The sequence below is a fragment of the Aspergillus homomorphus genome (assembly GCF_003184865.1).
Source record: "Aspergillus homomorphus CBS 101889 unplaced genomic scaffold BO97scaffold_19, whole genome shotgun sequence".
NCBI lineage: Eukaryota > Fungi > Ascomycota > Eurotiomycetes > Eurotiales > Aspergillaceae > Aspergillus > Aspergillus homomorphus.
Genome location: NW_020291905.1, coordinates 432,333 through 451,501, shown reverse-complemented (window position 1 = coordinate 451,501; position 19,169 = coordinate 432,333). Strand labels below are relative to the sequence as shown.

Sequence of the window (19,169 nt, the reverse complement as noted above, 5' to 3'; positions counted from 1 at the left end):
CGTCATAACATGGCGCAAACTGGTAAGGTCACGAAGGCATAAGATCTCCTTTCTACAGTACGGACGGTTCCAGCACATGCATCTGCTAATTACTCTTATGCTCTAATGCTAGTCTAGCTACATGCTGTCTATTTGGCTGCCTCGACCGGTTCTCCTTGTGGTTAGCCGATGATCTGCACTTACCGTACCGTACCTTTTCGCTGTGTATGAAGCAGGACAGTCAATAGTGCACGGACAGAACCCCAACGCCCGCATGAGGGGTAGATTGGTAGCCTTGCAAACGCTACAAACCCTGCAAGCCCGACGCGCCGAAACGCGGGTCTCTATAGTCACGTGCCTGGAGGCAAATATTGCAGCCAAACATTTATCACCTCCGGGGCATGTGATGCTGACCATGGTTTGGGGACTCTTCTTGCCTGAAAATCCTTCCCCAACGTCCCAAGTCCCCATGGGCCCCTATGAGGGGCCACTGAAACAAGTCTGGCTACGGGGAGGAGCATGCCCCGGCCAGGTCCAACTATTCCCGGAGTGGGGAAGGGAAGGCTTGAAAAGGCGGTCGACTCTAGGCTCCGGAGTAGCCTGGAGGCTGGAGGCTGTCTCTCTCTTCCCCGGCCAGATGTGGCTGGTTTTCATGGGGCTTTCCCAAAATGCTATCAAGTGACGGGACCCCCGCCTGAGATGCACTGCCATCATCTGTAAGGCCCCCGTCGGCCATTGGCACGTCCCCCCTCCCATCGCCTCTCCTCCCCCATCCCTCGCAGGGCTGTGACTGGAATTTTACGTGGTGGACAGCCATTCCCTCGGTATTCCCTATTCATGCAAATTTGAGACTTAGCAATTTCGCCATTGCCCATATCCCCTTGTTTGGGTAGGTATCTCCTGAATCCCTGGGAGACCAGCAGCGCCTCACCTGTGACCTGCCGTATCCAAGGAACTCGTTCGTCGAATGATCGCGAAGCTCGTCATCGGTGCTACCTCTCTTACCACGCGGTTGGCTTGCAGTAGGGAACTTGAGGAATGCAGCTGGACTGACAGGGAAGACAGGAAGAAGAAATGTTGTCATCTAACGATGATGCCATTTGGTTGCCAAAGCGCCTCGGGCAGCAAAATCCCAGGGTCAGACGAAACACGGTTTCGCATGCTTCAAAGCATTCGTCTTCCGGCTTACTAACGAGCTCTAGGTCATCTGATGCCACTGGGCATACTTTCCCTTATTCCCTTCTCACTCTCGCAGTCATTGGCGTCGGAATTGGGACATCCCCTTTGACCTCCCAACCCCTCTGGAAGGTTGTTCCGTGCTTTCTTGGGCCCTCGTACAATGAACAACTAAATCAGGGCCGCAAGGACCAGTTACGTTCTTGGATCCGCAATGGCTCAGGATGACGAAGTCCTTTCTTCTCTGAAATTCTCCGTAAGGACACTGATAGACCTTGTCGAACCGTGCGATTTGCAATAAGGTATGGGCTTGTTCTTCGATCATGGTCGGATCAGCGATTACGTTTCGAACCACGAACTTGACAACGCCTCAATTGTGTTTTACCCTGCAGCACATTGCTTGTTTACCCTCGATATAGAAACTGCTTTTATGAGCCGGTGATCCGGGCTCCGCCATTGCTCAATATTGACGGAACTGCCTGATGTGAGGGGCTCCCGGCTCCTCTCATACCAAGCAAATCCGGCGGCCGAATGTCGTTGAGCTCACCACAGCATTTTATGGGCCGGTGTTTACCCCCTTGGTACAAGCTCTCGCTTAGGGAATGAACGTGAAGAAAGGATGAAGACATGCCCTCGTTAGCCGAAGCTTTTGGGTGGCAATCACTGCTATATCACAAACAAACTTCCTGATTTCTGGGTATTGCGAAGCCATCAATAGTCTAGACGCATTACTTCCTGATGCATGGGTCATATAGTCCGAGGTTAATGGCACAAGCGGCCAAGGCGACTCATAGAAATGCGCGAGCTAATCGCGCTGAGTATGTACAATCAGTGTAGACTTGAGGTTGCCTGGCCTCAGTGCGACTTATGCGAGGTACTGGGGTAGGACATTCTACAGCCCTGGCCAATGAGATCTAGACCTACCCTACAAGGCAGTGCAACTGTCTCCGCTCCCCAAAGGTAGATCTAGGTCCTCGCTATGAGGACACGGTTGCTGATTGTGCCCGACGTATCGGAGAGTTACTCTCAAGGACAGGGACACTGCGTTCTATTGTATCTTATCGACATGCCACATCTCCTATCCCAGAAGACCGCAGCTTCGAGCACGTGACAGTTGCCTACTTGGCTCCACTCTTTGTGTGCACGGGCTGGAACACTATGGTCTTGAATACCACAAGCGTGGTGCCTGAACAACACTGACGGCAGGCTTACGGCAAACAGTCAGGTAACTCCAGAAATCTTGACCTGTGCTTGCCACCAGCCTTATAGTGAGGCAACTGGTCGTTCACTGGCATTTAATATGAGCCGTTCCCATCACGGTTGCCGGAGCTTGCATTGACTTGTCCTATTCATCACCAGGCTCTCCACACGAAAGGTACCAACCAGGAAGCCTGCTACCCATTAAAGACCCCAATTCAAGACTCCACTTGCAGAAATTTGTATTGCCAACTTTACAGAGAATATAAGTACAACCGATCGCCACTAATGCCACGTAGCCCCCCCAGGCCCGGGCGTGAGCTCACATCTCAAGTCTTCTTCTTTGCGGCAGCCGCCTGCGCCTTGGCCGCCTTCTTCTTGTTGCTGTTGATCATCACAATGCCTATGAAGGTGCCCACCACGGCGGACCCCAGCAGAGTGAGGAAGACGGGGATGCGGATAGCCCAAACGCGCGGAGGGAAAAGGTCGTGGAGCGGGTGGCCGGGATCAACGAAGGGCTGGCGGGTTGTTGGTTAGCAATTGAGCTTTACTGGAGTGTCGAGGTTCAATGGAAGCCAGCATACCATCAGCAAAGTCCACGTCGTATAGTAGAGGAAGATCGCGGTCGCGACCATAAGCATGGCGGATCCGACAAGAGTGCCCAGCTGCGCCCGCACGGAGTAGTTAGCATTTTGACTATAGCTCAGAGGTGAGTGAAGGCATGACATACCATAATGATGATCGATTATTAGCCGCAGCAAGTTCAAGATCAGAACAAGAAAGGCAAAAGGATGGCGGATACTCCGTAGTTCTGAGGAACGGGGGGGTTACTACGGGTAGATGTGGGAATATATCACGTGACATGGCTTACCAGAGCGTTGATTAGTCACGCATGCGAACAGGAGGCGTGATTAGAGGGCGATCTCTAGATATATCTCTATTATGACGCTCATTGTCTTCTTGAAGATGCAGAGAAGCTTGGCGTAGACTCAGCCTCCTGCGTCAGGTCTTTCAGTTTGGGTTTATCGCCGAATTGACCTTTCCAATGCGCAGAAGTGTGATGGCCCTCAGGACAAGATCATCTCTTGCTCCGACGAATCTTCCAGTATCAGGCTGGCAACGCCTGCACGGACGAGATCCCGGGCTGTGTACTTGATCGGCCGTGTCAAAGTCTTGACGCTAGCTCCAAGAGCAAGATGGGCAGGGCGGGCGGGAGGACAGTGGATCTTGGTGAACTTAACGCCATAGATGAAGGAGGGTGCGCGGTGCGTCAAGGCCAGCTATTGAGAACGTGAGCTCTGGAACGGGCCGGGACTGCCCAATGGACTTGCGTCTTGTGTGTGTCTGTAATGACAGTACACTAAAGGAGATACTGAGTGTAGATAAAAGAGGTTGTGACAGTAGTGGGCTGGGGATGTGAACCACAACTGGGTATTACAGCCATCGAAGCATTGCCATTAAGCGCCCTGAGGGATGAATAGTCTGTAAAAGCTATGTGCTTCACATCTCAAGACTTCTGCCTCATACAAAGGTCAAATCTGCAACGCAATTACCTAAGAACAACTTGTCGACTCCAGATCTGTCCAATGACTATGATGATAAGCCAAAGTAGTTAAGGAGATGCCATTCCTCTCTAAACCCCTCTAAACTCCTCTCTCTGAACATAATCCATATCTTCCCCAAGAACTCTCAACCCTAACTAGTTTTCATCAAGACCTAATCACTACTATCAGCTGAAAGCTCTCAACCTTCTAATAATCATTAATCCTTACCTTCCTCCGCTGCAAGAAACTCCTCCTCATCATCATCCTCCTCCTTGACAGCTTTCTTGATTTCACCAGCAGCCTTAGTCTTGCGTCTCTTGCGAGGAGTAGCGGCCCCGGATCCAGTGTCTGCTCGCTTCTGGCCTTTCTGGAAACTAACACCGCTCCCGCTCTTCCGGTAATTGTCCAGGTGTCTCTCGATCGCCCTAGCGGTGGGCTTGTCATCTCCGGCTTTATCTAGTAGTTAGTCATCTGAGCCTCGTAGAGAGCGAGAGAGGATGAAGTTGATAGCCTTACGCCATGCCTCGGACACTTTCTGGAGATCGAGGGTGAAGGTTTGGGTCTCGAATATGAGCTCCCAGAGCTGTAAGGCGGGGTTGATGTTAGTATGGATCAAGGCCATGGAAATATCTGAGGGAAGAAAGGGGAGACAGATGGTACCAGCTTCTTCTTGTCTTCTGTCCAACGCATCCTGAGGTGGTGGTGTTGGTTTGATGATTAGTTTGGAGTTGGGGTTAAGTGAGAGGAGTTTGGGATGATGTTTTTCGAACGCGGTGGGAAGTGGAAGGTGGTTGAGAATAGATGAGTGTAAGAGAGAGGAAGCCCTGAGGTAGAAACTGTTTAAATAGAGAGGAAAGGAGAGGATATGAGCTCAGTGCAGATGGGTATACTACTGCTAGCATAGTAACACATTCACTGTGGCCTGGAGGCCAACATTAACTACCTGACTTACAACCGATCAAATGACCCAAGTGAGACACCTGGCCTTAGTATAGAAATTTTTCTACGCATTTCTTTTGACTTACCAGGCCATAGTATACTTGATGAAGTGATTTTGACTGTGAGATCATATTTCGAGGTCATTTTCGAAGCAAAGGAAGTATATCCGATTTTTGCTCTAGTATGTGCAAATTCGAGTAGATTTTCTCCTTTTTCAACACCGCTACTTTCTCTATCTGGCAGCTGAGATGCCTCTTATGTTGCAATGTTAGAAGATACACAGCAATTATTGCTGTTTACACTGACCATGGGCAGTATATACACGTGACATATTTAGTACCTAGGTGCCTTGGTGCCTGAGGTAGACAACGATTAGCAATCTGCGCTGGGAATTCGGCCCATTCATGCATTGTGCTTCCAATTTCTACCATGCTTAGTATCTTTCTTTAGTCTAATCACAGGAGTATTCTTCTCTTTCTTTTATCTCTTGAATCTTCATTTCGTACTTCACTTTATAGTCATTCTTGCCTCTCTTTTGGCGATCAACTGCTCAGCTGTGAATTCTGGTGGCGGAAGTAGTAGCCTGCGCCTGCTACGAGACTTTAGTATAAGTGCTTCGCTTCGCCTTACTACTACTTTCACCACGGCATTTTTGACCTGCTTCGTACCTTCGCTTTCACAACAGAAGCTTTTCCCTCTTTTCACAAGGCGAGGTCATTTTCCCGTCGGGTTATATTCGCTTGGGCCTTCACCTTGTGAAGGACACATTCGCCACCATGCGCGAACTAGACCCGCTCATCTCTGAATACCGCCATGACAGGAACCGCCCTCGGGCGCCCGAGGCACTCCTTATGCTTCAAAAGGTAGCTTCCATAGTCAAGCCGATCATGCGCCGACGACAATGGAAGGTCGGGACGCTGGCCGAATTGAATCCGCAACAACGGAATCTTCTTGGTCTCAACTACAATCATGGCCAGAAGATTTGCTTACGGCTTCGTCATGCTTCTGATCAACGCCAATTTCTGCCGATGGACTCGATCGTAGACACTATGCTTCACGAGTAGGTCCTCCCCTCCCATCCTTTAGCCGGGTAGTTGGTTTACCCCAATATCAGTAGCTAAGGAGGGCCACAGATTATGTCATATCGTACATGGACCGCACAATCAGCAATTCCATGCTTTATGGAACCAGCTACGAGACGAGCACCTGGAGCTTACGTTGAAGGGCTATACAGGCGAAGGCTTCCTGTCTAAGGGTCAGCGCCTAGGCGGCCGTCAAATGCCAGTCGAGGAAGCTCGTCGACGAGCCCGAGTCGCCGCCGAGCAAAGACGGGCTCTCTCCGCCGGCTCCGGACAGCGCTTAGGCGGCACCGGAGCGTCGCGTGGTACAGACATGCGTCAGGTCATTGCGGACGCGGCGCAGAAACGCCGCGAGGTGATGAATGGTTGCGCATCAGGCGCCGACAACAGCGCCGAGCTGGCAGAGGAGGCGTCCAGGAATGGTTTCCGAACGAAAGCAGAAGAGGACGATGCGAACGAGCGAGCGATCATGGAGGCTGTTATTGACTTGATTGAGCAGGAAGAGAGGGAGAAGTATGGCCCGTCGTATATCCCTCCAAGTCAGCAGAACCCTGCCGGTCCTCGTTCCACGTTATCGCCGCCTCCGATCCCTGAGAGTAGTCGGCCCGTTGCGTCGTCGCATCCGCAGGCTTCGGATGATTTGATATCAGATGATAAGTCATACAGTCAGCCGTGGTCCTGTCCGACATGCACGCTTGACAATCCTGCCGAGTTCCTTTGCTGTGATGCTTGCGCTTCGGAGCGACCGCGACCATCGACAAATAGGTCCGTGTCTGAGCCTGTGATAATAATGCCAAATGCTCCAGCTGTGCAGAACAGCAGGAGTAATAAACGACCACTTAGCCAGTCGACTTCCCAGGATACTTCCAAGAACAAGGCACGTGCGAAGGCGCCCTCTTCCACGCGGCCACAAGAGGCGAATAAACGGCGACTGGGCCGAACGTGCCGAGCGTGCGGCTCATTCATGGAAGTGGAATGGCAATTCTGCTCGAACTGTGGGACCTCAAAGCAGGAATCATGATTTTAGCAATAGCTTTAGAGTTCACTTAGCATAGGCGTTGGTGTGATTGCGATGTTTCTGCAGGAGATACCTTGGCTAGCAATTTCATTTCGGGATAATGCAAATAAAGGTTTCAATGTCAGAGGACTACCTCTTATACCATTTTCAGAAGAGAAATCAGCCATCTCATCTCACAAAAGGTTGCTACTACACCCTTCGCTTGACCGAGCACCCTTTATATGTACCGGTACATCTCATATGTGCCCTCAATTTCGATTCAAGGCTATGATGGACGACGCACCTAACTCTTGAAATTACGAATGACACTGATGCAAAAACAACCCACTAACCCAACCTTTCACAGCTCAAACAGTTCATACAGCAGCAATCTACTATGTACTGTACGTAGTAGTTAACAACCCGCCATAGTTAGCTGACAGATTCCTGACTCAGCAGTGCCTATCCCCGGCCCAACATTCCGCCGAGCAAAAAACATCTCCACCAGCCAAATAATTTCTTCCTCCCGATTTTCCACTCCTCTCTTTTCCCCCACACAACACAACACCAAGAGCTCCCACAGCTCGCCCAACCATTCATGCATGGTCCTAGATCAACATTTTCAAACAACAACAATCCACAAACTAACTAACTAACCAGGTATGCACTCACCACCCCTATTCCTCCCCTGAAACCCCACCCCAGAATCAAGCCAAACAGAAATCCCCCCTCCCAATCCCACACCCAACAAGCAAGAAGAAAAAAGAAAACACCTATATGATGAGAGCTTTGCAATCAAGAACCGGTATATTAGGAAGAGCCGGAAGAGGTATGGCAGGAAGCCAACGTTGTTTCACTGTCGTCGATGCTTATAATGGTTCTGCTGAGTGGTGATTTCCAACTCTTCTTTCTTTGTTGTGTGTCTGGGTTCGGTGGTGCTCTGTTGCGCTTCGATTTGAACTGGGAAGGCTGTGTGGGCTTCGATCGGCTGTCTAGATGTTTGTGCTCTGGATAGGTGATTGTTGTTGATGTGTGGCACATTGCTGACTCTTTTGAATAGGGTTCTTTAGCTTTTGGATTTTACTGCTTTACTCGCTAGTGCTGTGCTGTGCTGTGCTAGCTTTAGATAATATTGTTTTGAGGAATGAAGTTTTTATTCTTGGATAACCAATGAATTTACATGGAGTCTTAAACATATCATAACCTTCCGGATATAGAACTTTTCATGCGTAGCCAAAAGAAAACGAGGAAAAAGGAATCGACCCTAAAACTATTTCTGAACGCCGGACACATGCATGGATACAGATATTGAAAACAAATCATCCTGAGACAGAACTTGTTCAAGCAATGCTAATGAACTGCCGTTTCTTGCCCGTACCTGTCATTCTCTCCTGTTCCTCATAGGCGGCCTCGTCGATGTAGTCCTTCGTGCTCGATTCTTTGATCTGCTGGCCGACAAACTGCAGTGCGGAGATGTTGAAGCCCATCTCGTCTTTCTGGCGCGCCAGCACCCGGCGCAGGGTGGCGCGGATGCCGTCCAGCATCGGCCGCATCATTCTGCTGGCGATGATCTGACGATGGTGTGTCTTGAGAATGAAGAAGAGAACACGGCAGGTAAGGGGGACGTTCCACTCGCGACTAGCCCAGATATTAAGGAACGTGAACAGAGCCGGGATCTTGGAGAAGGGAAGAACCAGCAGAGCGTCCTGTAGAGCGGCAGCGGGAATCTTTTGGACAACGTTCAGGAGGTGTCTTTCGGCGGAAACGTCACCCAGTGCCATGTACAGGGGATTGCGTTTGGGAGGAGCTGCATTCGGCTGCTTGGCCTTAACGACACGCCAGTCGCGCATGACTTCGAGATCCTCCATTCCCAAATCCAGAGCTTCGATGATTTTTTCTCCGGCCATGAGCGTGGCGGTCGTTTGCTTGCCGGCATCAACGGCTTCGGCCTTTTCACCGTCCTCGCCGTCCTCGTCCTGTTCGAGGGAAGCGGTGAGGGAGTTGTCATACATCTCTTCGAGCTCTTTCTCCCGCTCTTCTTCCAAGAACAGCTGTTCGTCCGTCTGTTCCCAGGTGCGGATGCTCTTATCGTGACTGGCAGTGACAATAAATTCTCCAGAGTGGCTGATGGCCAGCGCCCAAATCTCACCATGGTGTCCAGCGAGCTTCTGAATATGCTCAAACTTATCACCATCCCAGTACTTGATCAAACGATCCTTGCTAGCACTGAAGAAGTTGTGGCCGTTTCCTTCTTTGTTGTTGGGGACGAATGCAACAGCCATAACACTGTCCTCGTGAGCCAAGAATGACTTGTGACAATCACCGAAGTCCAGACCCCAGACGCGGACAGTCTTGTCGGCTGAGCATGTGACAATCAATTTGCTATCCCACGAAATGTCCATGCTAAGGACCGGAAGTTTGTGGCCGTAAAGGTTGAGGAAGAGCTTGAGTGAATCGACAAAGAACACCTTGACCGTATTATCCAGCAGAGCAACAGCCAACAATCGAGCATCAGGGGAGAAGCGAACGTTGAGGATGTCGTCGGAGACCTTCAAGGTTCTTGTGTGTACCAGCTTGAGTCGCGGTGTGGTTCTCTTCGTCCCCGGAATCTCTTCCTGAACAACCTGGAAGTTCCAAAACTTGGCAGTCTTGTCGGCACTGCCACTGACCAGGGACTTGCCATCTGGGTGAACTTGCAGGGACCATACCGGCCCGTCGTGGGCCTTGATCGTATCAAGGAGAGTCGAGGAGGCGATATCGAAAACCTCAAGTTGGCCGTCTTTGTTTCCAACGACGACAATCTTGTCTCCGGGTAGGAAGGCCGAACAGAGGGCATAGCCGCATTCGAGTGTACGCAGACAGCTTTGGGTGCGAATGTTCCATATCTTGAGGCTTCCATTGGACGCAGACGCCAGCATTCGATCATCAGAGCTCAATGCAACGGAACGAATATCGGTGCGGTGGCCTGGAATATCGACTGCCAGATTTCGAGTGTACTCCGATTCGTCCTCGTCCTTGTTCTTTTTGTTGGCGGTCACGACACTGTAGGCCTCAATCTGGTTGTTCGTAGTAGCAGCCAGCAGGTGCAGATTCCCGCTAGATTTCGTCCTGATCCAGTCGAAGGACCGGACCTTGCCCCCAGTACGAACAATGGTGTGCGAAACGAAGACTTCTGAAACCGGTGCAGACGCTGCGTCGTCAGGTGTCTGGGTGTCAGCCTCCACGACCGCTCCTTCCTTGTCTGCAGCACGCTGCGCGTCCTTCTCCTTTCTTCTCTTGCGCTTCCTTGCCAGACTCTTTTGCACCTCGACCTGTGAGCGGATGCGCCAAATCTCGACTGCCTTCTCCGAACCGTGAATCCCAATGTAGTCCGAGCGGGGGTGGAAGCTGATTCCAATCGTGCGATCCTTGCCGTTGCGGTAGAATGTTCCCCTGTCTGTCAGAATCTTCTGGCCTTCAGATCCGACCTTCTCCTTTGAAATTTCGATCATAGCGCTCTCATCAATTGACCAGACTTTGAGCTCTCCGTCATTGCCAGCGGTGATACAACCACTCTCGTCAGGTGAAAGCCCCAAACTCCAGCATTCGCCGTTCGATTGAGCCACATGGGTTTCAATGCAGTGTTGCGACGCCAGATCCCAGACCTTGATCAGCGCATCCTTGCCCGTCGACAACAAAAATCCTGCATGATCACTAAGGCCGGCAGCGTTGAGTAATTCGGTGGAGGGGGTGAGAAAATTCAGTGAAGTGATCTGGTCGGTATGTCCGCGCATCTTGAAAAGTCCGACTTCTCCGATCAGATCCCAGAGAATGATGTCCGTATCTTTCGAGCCACTCGCAAGGCGAACTCCGGCGCTATCGAAGGCAAGTTGGGTGATGGCGGACTTGTGACCATTGAAAGAGATGATCACGGACTCGGTTCGCGAATCCCAGAGACGAATGCTTCCATCCTCATAACTGAAGCGTACAAAGGAAGTATAAGTAAAAATAGCCTCTCGTACAACAGTAATGACGAGAACTTACCCGACCGCAAAAATATCCTCGTCCGTCTTGCTGTGCGTGATTACTGTGACCTGTGCTTTGCAGGCCGAGTCTCGCCACCTGCCTAGCAGCTCTCCTTTCTTGATGTCCCAGCAAAGGACTTCCTCACTCGCGCCCACGATGGCTCTTCCGGAGCCCGTTCGGCGCGCAGTACCCAGGCTCTCCTCATCGCGGGCCCAGATCGCATTAGACGAACCGGAGGCAATGAGCCCGAAAGTCTTCGAATGCTCGAATTTTCTGTCCAGGTCAGTAATCGAAAAATTCCTAGTAGTCTATCATGGTCGGAGGGAGCAAGACTCACAAATATGACTTCACCATCGTTGGGTGTCTGCCTCTGGAAAATTTTTGGAGCTCCGAGAATGAATGCTATCGATAGGCGCAAATGGCGGCCGCAAAGTACGGAGAGCGACAGCGACCATTCGGAGCCTCCCCACCGCCTGCCGTTCCCCAAGCATCATCAACGTAACCCCCCTCGTGGCAGTGAACCATTGATAAAGTCCAAGTCAACAAAGAAGCCAAGAGAGGACATTGGGTGACCTGTTACTCAACTCAACTCGATTTGAATGCGCTCGTCACCATGCTTTTGCTAGACTACCACAACGTCCTCATCCACTCCCTCCTGACGGAGCGGTTCTCTGGGTATACAGCTTCCCTTTCCCCCGCCCCCTCCGACATATACCAGGCTCCCAGCTAACAGCTTGCCTGGTGCTCGCTAAAGATCCACACCAGTCTCAATCGACCAGATCGTCTCCGACTTCGACGGCGTGACCTTCCATCTGTCTACTCCTGAGTCCAAGACCAAAATCCTTATTTCCATCCAAGTCAAATGCTTCCGAGAGCTCGTTCAATATGGTGCCCAACAAGTGCTGGAAAGGGAGTATGGCCCCTATATCGTTGACCCGGAGCCCGGCTACGACTTCTCTGTCTTGATCGACTTGGAGAACCTTCCCGCTGAACAGGAAGCGAAGGATGACCTCATCATGCGACTCGCCTTGATGAAGCGCAACGCAATGGCCGCCCCTTTTGAAAGAGCATTCGACGAATTCGCGAAGCTGTCGGAGGAAGCTTCCAGATACACCACGGAATCAGCTCCCCAGGGAGTTAAGGAAGGAGGAGAAGTGATGGCCATTCACTACCGTGAAGAAGAGGCGATGTACATCAAGGCCAGCCATGATCGGGTCACGGTCATCTTCAGCACTGTCTTCCGGGAGGAAACGGATCGCATTTTCGGCAAGGTCTTCTTGCAGGAGTTCGTTGATGCCAGACGTCGTGTTCTGACGCTGCAGAACGCTCCTCAAGTGCTTTTCCGCAATGATCCACCCCTCGAGTTGGCTGGAGTTCCCGGCCTACAGAACGTCAACGACGGCACGCTGAGTTACGTCACCTTTGGTACGGGATATCTCCAGACTTTCTTTGGCAACATCTACTAATCGAGATTAGTGCTATTCCCTCGTCATTTGACTCCCCAGAGACGCTATGAGAACATCTCGCACATCCAGATCTTCCGTGACTACTTCCACTATCACATCAAAGCCTCCAAGGTAAACCTTGCTGTTGTCTCGGGGCCCACTAGATCACTTGCTAACATCTCATCAAGGCATACATTCACACTCGGATGCGCAAGAGAACTGCAGACTTCCTCCAAGGTAAGCCTCAATGTTGGTCGGGTAATGGCTTAGTCCATGTCGCTGATTCCTGGCAGTACTCAACCGGGCGAGACCCGAGAACGAGGAGCGGGAGAGGAAGACGGCCAGTGGTCGTACATTCAGGGTACAGGGGTAGGAGGATAGTAGGTTTCTCGTTTTATCTGTATAGAATATTGCAATTCGGGGAGGGCAGTGTAGGAGAGATGCACACATGCATAGGCCGATTCTGTTTGCTTTCTGGATGTAAATCTTTCTTCGTATCATATGTTCATCTTCTTTCTCATTGTTCCCACTGGTTGCTCTGTTTGGGCCCTACTGTTGACGGGTGCATGGGGCCCAAAGCCGTCTCATCGAGCATGATCAACAGCGGAGCAGAACACCCTTGCTCTCTGAGAGTGCATACTATAGGATGGATGTGACAAGCAAGGGCGCGGGGAAGATATGGATGTACTGACAGCAGCCTAGAGCCGGAATACCTGTCATCTGTTCAGGGACTGTTTCCCTCACTGGGCTAGTGTCAATCAAGAATATTTGCCTAATTTGGCCCAATCTTGCTCACTCCCACACCATTATCAGTACTGTACCTACTTCAGGTCCTTTTAATCTTTCTTGCCACTGCAAAGGCTCGCAGTCATAAACCTCCTGCTGCACGGAACCAACACATGGGCCTAGTATTCGATATCGAGATGTGCCAACTCAGAATCCATCGGCCGAAACCATCCGATTAGAGGCTGGCAGCAGCGGGACCGGGAAGAAACAAATCGAGCCCACAATTCCCCAGCCTCCAATCGGCTCCCGCCATAAGCAGCAGCCCCCTATGGAATTTACCGGCAAGCGCCTAAAGAACACAACTGCGCTATCACTGCAGCCGCTGCGTTGCTAGATCGTTTCTCGCCATTGCGAAGTGGTCACACTTGACGATCAATTCTGATCGGTCATTGGGCTCGATAAGAAGGAGTGGTCACTTGTTGCTATCACACCGAGTTTGCACAGTGGGTACTGTAGCGAAGGTTTCCTTCCCCTCAGGGGCGTTCATCGCACTCTAACGGGCCAACAGGGATCGCAGGACAAGCTAACTCTTAGTTACCAATTTGCCACTTCGATTGGAGGATCTCAGCCGTGACTGGAAAAAGGGACAGAAAATAGAAGTCAGTTTCACCCGAGGGAGGGGGCCCACAGCTGCTCGCCGGAAGATCTACGAATACGTGCGATGTCCTGTAAGAACTTCTAGGAAGGCAGTGCTGCAGTACCAAAAAGGTATCAGGCGCAGCTGGAGCTGCATTCCTACAGGCGCCCATCCCATAATATCCTCTTTTAATCATGACGCTCGGTGCACCGGCTGCATTGGCGTCTCTCGGGCCTGTGCTTCTAAGGTTCAACAAGAAAGGCTTGCTACCGACAGTGATTCATGCAGGTCGTGAGGCTCAGGCGTTCACAGCGCGATTGTTTGTCCCTGACTAAGTATGTCCCGTATGTACCATGCTCTGCCAGCATGCTGTTGTGCTACCCGATCGCATGGTTCAAATCTGCTTGGGACTATTTTTTAGTCTAGTACGTACTGCGACAGTCGATCGGCAAGGATACAAAAGGTGCAATAGGGCCAATCGAAGATTGGTCCTGTCAGAATGAATAATATGCAAGCTCATTGCCGCCTTATCTGGACATTGAGAAAGCATCCTGGCAGACATGTAAGCTGGGTATTACAACGAGCGAGCAAACGGAAATCCAAGACATCACTGTAGTTTAGCCTCGACTGTTAGTCTACCTAATGTTTAGTGCTAATATGGACTGACTCGCCGTTGGTGTTGGTTTCTCTTGCTTACCCACAGTGACTAAACAAGTCAACTTTAGCCTCCAAATAAAGCCTTCATCGCTTCACTTGTTCCGGGCCGGTTCATGCCAAGGGCTGAGTCTTTCCATAAGCTCAATTTGCATTGTTCCAATGAGGACACGATGAGGCCACTCGATCTTCATGGGTCCGGCCAAAGACCAAAGAAAAAAAAATCCCCACCTGCATGGAACTGATTCTCCGGTGGTTTTAGGGGACGTCGGCGGCCCTCGTGAGTCTCTCTCATCCTTGCATATTCTCTCGGCCACTTTTAGGAAGGAAGAAAGGGTCCGTCTTTCTTCTGGTTCCATCCACACACATATACTTACAGACAGTCTTGGTCATCCGTTCATATCAGGCAGCCGCCACTTCCTGACCCCTCTTTATTTCGAACCGAAGCTGATGCAGGGATATACAAATTTGCGACTCTGATACCCCCATCTGCGATTCGATAGGTATAGCGCGCTTTTTTTGGCTCTGGCCAGAATAAGAGCCGGGTAACGCTGCATGGCGAATGTTAGAGGACAAACGGGATCGAGGAAAAAGCGTCCCAGAGAGGCGTGCCGGGGTTCGTCTTCTATAACGCAGCAGACGGGATTCGTTGGGATTTGAAACATTTTTCGCGGCCCGGTGGAAACATCTAGCACTGTTGTCCATGATGTCGGATAAGATAAGCTCTTTACCGTTGGAGATCATCCTCCATATTCTTTCTTACCTCCCATTCGAGTCACTGTTAGCCTTTGGGGGGACATCCCGCATCAACTATGAGTCGCATACTCTGTGCCTCAGTTGCCTACGACTAGGTGTTTTCGAGAGACACTCCCACTCCGCTATCTCCCTACTGCGAGCTGGGTGGTTGACACCGGATCAGATGCTCAATAACTTGGCACATGAGTCCGGGAGTGAGGTGTACAAGGTGACTGTCATCCGGCCAGCTGTGGATCGAACGAGGGCCCCTCTCCTCTACAAGCCTCCGCTAAGAATCAAAGACCTCAAGAAACGCGTGCATGGCTCGCAGGAGAGCTTTCGGACTCTAGAGCATACCATTCGCGAGCAAAACAGGATCTTTGCGCAAATGGTTAACCGATACGGGCGAGGGCTCCGCGAACTTGAGTTCATGGCATATGGTCTCGACGTTGCCGGCGCGACGGCTTTAGCTACTAACTGCCGACATATCCTCAGCCACCTTGCGCTTCGCTTCGAACATCCGCACATCCGTGATGGCCCCATACGACCAACCGCGTGGTTAAGTCCTGCGCCGGGGAGCACTGCGTGGAACTCCTTGATTGGGATCGGGGGGTTGAAGCATATGGGGCTCTGCGGATTGCAGAGCTTGGTCTTGGAGCGAGCTGGTATCACTCCTTGGCAGTTGATGATGCTTGTAAAGAGGAATCCGGAGCTAAGGGTGCTCAAACTGAGGACATGTCGCGGGGTTCAGCCCGAATTTCTGGATTGGCTGGGAGGGATTGAGGGGGAGCTCGGCGATCCAGGTAGCATGGATGGCGAGGGTCCAGCTCCTGGGGCAAAGCTAGAAGTGCTCTGGCTAGAGAACTGTCACAGTATACTCCCACATCCTGTTGAGGATTATCCTTGCCTTCCCGACGAGGTTTGCGATTTGGGCCTTGAGTGGGTGAGGGCTCTGACCAATTTACGGGTAAGCATATGTTCTGAGCCTCTTAGCTCTCCTGCCCTCTTGAACGACAAGAGCTAATCACCTTGATTCTCTATTAAGTCTCTTTCATTCAGCGAGAGTAGCAACTTGCCACCTGATTTCATTCAACGAGCAAATGAAACGCTATGGAGAGTACCTGAGGTTGTCTTACCATACACGTCAAATGGGGAAAAGGCTCTGATCGAGATCGATCCGCTGCCCTCATAGTTTGATACTAGTTTCGGTTCTCTTCACTGTGTACGGGCGCAGCAATAGGCGGCCAGATATCCTTGCATTTCTTGTTTGGTTAGATTATGGGAGGATAGCAATCTCAATTTTCAGGGATAAAGTCCTCAGTAGTCCTAGAGCCTTTGTTCCTGGACTTTGAGAGAGGCAGGAGAGTCTGGGGTTCATTGGTCTTCAGATCGCAGAGCCTGCATATTTGTATGCGTGAAAAGACTGTGTGTTCTCGAGGGTAGTCAAATCCACGAGATAACACCACAACTCAGTCGGCCGAGTGAACTGGCAGGTTGTGTATCTCTATTATTAGGAGTGAAACCTCAACATCCTGTATTCCAAGATCGTCTTGGCTCATGTAGGTACAATCAGATAGTGGTGCGTGCGAGACAAACCAGCAGGCACACCGCGTGTACCTTCTCTGTTCCAGTTCTCACAAGTGAGACCAACACAACGCTTGATATTCGATCTATGTTTACCAACTTCACCACCCTGTGATCACGTCTACTTCGTTTCACCTTACCCCAGATCCGCCCTCACAGTTCCGTCCTCACGGTTCTGCGTCTCCTTCATCAACTTCATACACTTTCCGTTCTCTTCATCCCACTATCTTTTTAATTAAACTTGCGCGTCCATCTCTCTACGTGAGGCCTTTTACCGCAGCTACTCGAGCGAACGTCCGGTCACATCAATCCCTCCAAATGAAGGGCGCTCATAGATCCGCGTCGCAACTATGGGCATCAGCCAAGCGCAAGCTCTTTCCGCGTGGTGACGATGATGATTCTCACTTCTTGAAACTCGATCCCCACTGTCATTCTTACCAGGAGTCCGTGGATTCAACCTTGTTTGGCGACTATCAGGATGGATTCTACAAGTATTCTCAGGAGCTACTGCAGAAACGTGGGGAGGAAAGCTACAATCGACTAGCAGAAGAGATGGGTCTGCGCTCGTCTGGTAGTACTGCAGTCTCTTACGCCTCAGCTGTAAGTTCAATTCTGGCGATCGCGCGACTTTCGCTCTTGCTTCTCTCGCTTCTTCGATAAGACGTGTGAGCTGACTCAAGCTCGCAGCAAATGGTTCCCATCGAGCGGCCTTCACTTCCATACACAATTGGCCATCCCGACTGGAGCCTTGTCAACGGCTTGGTCAGATTTATGGACTCCGCTGGTAATGAGGACCTTACCGACTGGGTCAATAGTGTAATGAATGTTTACACCAAAGTCTATTCCATTGCCAAGTTTGTCGTCGTGGTGTTTTACTTCTATAATGTTGACGTGCGTGAACGACACTCTAGCTCCTTCATCATTTTGGCATGAGCATGGCTAATTCAGGCGTGTTTGCTTGACAGTTGGACGATAACGAAGGCCTTCTGGCGCATATCCGACGTGCGGAGGAGCTCGTGGCAGCCGAGAGCATTAAGGATCTGGTCAGAGCTGTGGAGACTCTCTATTATGCCTTGTACTCTAGGCTCGTCATGGAGATCGCGAACGCCGAGCTATGCTCCTACTTTCACCTCGGCATTCCACGAGTCTCAACTGAAGACGGCTTCATGCTTCCTGAGCAGCATAGCACATTGAATATGCTGTTGGTCTGTAAGGAAGCCCTTGACAGTCCAACCGTGTGTACTATTTTTAGCAAGGATATCTTGCGCCAACATCAAGCCGGGCTTGTCCGTCGTGCCGTGAACATGATCATGGCGACTGGATTCTCGCTGGACGACCTAGTTGGATACCGTCGGTACACTCTGGCGCTGTTGGAGGATCGAGCTTCTGAATTTCGCCGAAAATGGGACGGTCCGGGCCTTACATATCAGATGCCCCCCAAGGAAGTTCTCATTCTGGGGTCGGAAAAGTTCATGTCGTTTGCCCCGAGGGATGCAATCCGCACCAAGATTCCGCAACTACACCTATCCTTTCTGCAAGAGAACGCGGTCGACCCAGCAGTGTGGGAACAGGAGGTCATTCTCGGGCACCGGCAGGCAGTGCTAGCAATCCTTGAAAGCAGAGTTGTCGGGGAGATCAGACATGCGGACAGCCGACGTGACCCAATAATCTATGCTCGCCAGAGAAGATGCACCTGTCGATCAGCCTGCAGCTGTGCGGTGGCTTGTACCATGGATCCAGAGCGTATTTGTCCTTGTGCCGGATGGAACTTGACCATCATGTTGTTACGGGACCATCGGTACTATCCAAATATGAAGCTCGGGGACCGATGCATCATACTCGCCAAGGCTATCTTTGAGGCAATCTCGACGATCAGAAAGGATGAGGAGGATCTCTGCTATCTTGCAGTGGAGATGAGAGGAGCACTGACGGTCATTGCTGACGAGGTGTACAAACAGCGGGCGGCGTCTGGCCATTGATGAACGGCTGCGTGCGGTCACTTCATCTTATCTTGATGGAAATACTTGGTCCTGGCGATCTGCTTCTTTCCTTCCTTTGTTGTGCCTTATGCTACGACTGATGATTTATGACATGACGATTTTATTTAATGGATGAGGCGAGGAGCAGTTCATGTGCGCCAACCGGAAAATGCAAAGCAGACACGGAGAAAATAGTGTTATGCAAGAAAAAAACCCCACTGTCGATAGCCAGAAAGTTTGTATGTACGTTCGCACTTTGAATACATATCCAGTCGATGGTGAGGTTGCACATAATCCAGAGATCATTGGTGTCGATCATGACCTGAGTTGAGTGCGGGAGACACACTAGAGCCACGAATGTTGCCTGAGGTTTCGGGCGGCGAAGTGGTCAGGTGGTGGGGCGGCTGAGTCAAGCGGGTTGACTGATTGAATGTCATTGACTGACTGACTGACTGAACTCTGGGTACAAAAGTGACTGTGAGTGGAAGTGAAA

At 51.0% G+C, this 19,169-nt stretch overlaps 8 protein-coding genes across 8 annotated transcripts; 5 read left to right on the top strand and 3 right to left on the bottom strand.

Annotated features, from left to right (window-relative positions):
* Positions 1–27: 27 nt before the first annotated feature.
* BO97DRAFT_70819 (uncharacterized protein) lies at positions 28–827 on the top strand. Its single transcript, XM_025701006.1, has one exon. The coding sequence runs from the start codon at positions 254–256 to the stop codon at positions 659–661; it is 408 nt and encodes a 135-aa protein (XP_025551260.1). The 5' UTR covers positions 28–253; the 3' UTR covers positions 662–827.
* A 1,408-nt stretch (positions 828–2,235) lies between these two features.
* On the bottom strand, positions 2,236–3,150 carry BO97DRAFT_443489 (dolichol phosphate-mannose biosynthesis regulatory protein). Its single transcript, XM_025698372.1, has 3 exons — positions 3,083–3,150; positions 2,937–3,017; positions 2,236–2,870 (listed from the first exon to the last, which is right to left on the bottom strand). Exons 1-3 carry the CDS (start codon positions 3,083–3,085, stop codon positions 2,682–2,684), a joined length of 273 nt encoding a protein of 90 aa, XP_025551259.1. The 5' UTR covers positions 3,086–3,150; the 3' UTR covers positions 2,236–2,681.
* A 901-nt stretch (positions 3,151–4,051) lies between these two features.
* Positions 4,052–4,586, bottom strand: BO97DRAFT_425030 (uncharacterized protein; the record flags this gene model as incomplete). The annotated part of the gene is made up of 4 exons (XM_025697024.1): positions 4,052–4,068; positions 4,125–4,346; positions 4,413–4,479; positions 4,557–4,586. The coding sequence occupies 4 exons, from the start codon at positions 4,584–4,586 to the stop codon at positions 4,052–4,054; spliced, it is 336 nt and encodes a 111-aa protein (XP_025551258.1).
* Positions 4,587–5,255: 669 nt separating this feature from the next.
* On the top strand, positions 5,256–6,966 carry BO97DRAFT_405814 (metalloendopeptidase WSS1). The gene is made up of 2 exons (XM_025695280.1): positions 5,256–5,895; positions 5,969–6,966. Exons 1-2 carry the CDS (start codon positions 5,612–5,614, stop codon positions 6,933–6,935), a joined length of 1,251 nt encoding a protein of 416 aa, XP_025551257.1. The 5' UTR covers positions 5,256–5,611; the 3' UTR covers positions 6,936–6,966.
* Positions 6,967–8,098: 1,132 nt separating this feature from the next.
* On the bottom strand, positions 8,099–11,281 carry BO97DRAFT_405812 (snoRNA-binding rRNA-processing protein DIP2). The gene is made up of 3 exons (XM_025695279.1): positions 11,254–11,281; positions 10,935–11,189; positions 8,099–10,868 (listed from the first exon to the last, which is right to left on the bottom strand). The coding sequence occupies exons 1-3, from the start codon at positions 11,268–11,270 to the stop codon at positions 8,252–8,254; spliced, it is 2,889 nt and encodes a 962-aa protein (XP_025551256.1). The 5' UTR covers positions 11,271–11,281; the 3' UTR covers positions 8,099–8,251.
* Positions 11,282–11,434: 153 nt separating this feature from the next.
* On the top strand, positions 11,435–13,069 carry BO97DRAFT_443486 (actin-related protein 2/3 complex subunit 2). Its single transcript, XM_025698371.1, has 5 exons — positions 11,435–11,591; positions 11,671–12,341; positions 12,393–12,493; positions 12,550–12,598; positions 12,655–13,069. The coding sequence occupies exons 1-5, from the start codon at positions 11,530–11,532 to the stop codon at positions 12,732–12,734; spliced, it is 963 nt and encodes a 320-aa protein (XP_025551255.1). The 5' UTR covers positions 11,435–11,529; the 3' UTR covers positions 12,735–13,069.
* A 1,629-nt stretch (positions 13,070–14,698) lies between these two features.
* Positions 14,699–16,485, top strand: BO97DRAFT_369522 (F-box protein). Its single transcript, XM_025692739.1, has 2 exons — positions 14,699–16,080; positions 16,159–16,485. Exons 1-2 carry the CDS (start codon positions 15,082–15,084, stop codon positions 16,303–16,305), a joined length of 1,146 nt encoding a protein of 381 aa, XP_025551254.1. The 5' UTR covers positions 14,699–15,081; the 3' UTR covers positions 16,306–16,485.
* A 530-nt stretch (positions 16,486–17,015) lies between these two features.
* BO97DRAFT_443484 (uncharacterized protein) lies at positions 17,016–18,676 on the top strand (the record flags this gene model as incomplete). Its single annotated transcript, XM_025698370.1, has 3 exons — positions 17,016–17,297; positions 17,385–17,588; positions 17,663–18,676. 3 exons carry the CDS (start codon positions 17,016–17,018, stop codon positions 18,674–18,676), a joined length of 1,500 nt encoding a protein of 499 aa, XP_025551253.1.
* Positions 18,677–19,169: the final 493 nt, after the last annotated feature.

Excerpts from the sequence above, each read along its gene's own strand:
- BO97DRAFT_70819 (XM_025701006.1), top strand. The coding sequence starts at position 254 with ATGAGGGGTAGATTGGTAGCCTTGCAAACGCTACAAACCCTGCAAGCC.
- BO97DRAFT_443489 (XM_025698372.1), bottom strand. Across the intron at positions 2,871-2,936 it reads CGACGTGGACTTTGCTGATG|CCCTTCGTTGATCCCGGCCA; the intron begins GTATGCTGGCTT and ends ACAACCCGCCAG.
- BO97DRAFT_405814 (XM_025695280.1), top strand. The coding sequence starts at position 5,612 with ATGCGCGAACTAGACCCGCTCATCTCTGAATACCGCCATGACAGGAAC. Across the intron at positions 5,896-5,968 it reads GTAGACACTATGCTTCACGA|ATTATGTCATATCGTACATG; the intron begins GTAGGTCCTCCC and ends GGAGGGCCACAG.
- BO97DRAFT_405812 (XM_025695279.1), bottom strand. Across the intron at positions 10,869-10,934 it reads GAGGATATTTTTGCGGTCGG|TTATGAGGATGGAAGCATTC; the intron begins GTAAGTTCTCGT and ends TGTACGCTTCAG.
- BO97DRAFT_443486 (XM_025698371.1), top strand. The coding sequence starts at position 11,530 with ATGCTTTTGCTAGACTACCACAACGTCCTCATCCACTCCCTCCTGACG. Across the intron at positions 11,592-11,670 it reads CTGACGGAGCGGTTCTCTGG|ATCCACACCAGTCTCAATCG; the intron begins GTATACAGCTTC and ends TGCTCGCTAAAG. Across the intron at positions 12,494-12,549 it reads ATCACATCAAAGCCTCCAAG|GCATACATTCACACTCGGAT; the intron begins GTAAACCTTGCT and ends CATCTCATCAAG.
- BO97DRAFT_369522 (XM_025692739.1), top strand. The coding sequence starts at position 15,082 with ATGATGTCGGATAAGATAAGCTCTTTACCGTTGGAGATCATCCTCCAT. Across the intron at positions 16,081-16,158 it reads GGGCTCTGACCAATTTACGG|TCTCTTTCATTCAGCGAGAG; the intron begins GTAAGCATATGT and ends TTCTCTATTAAG.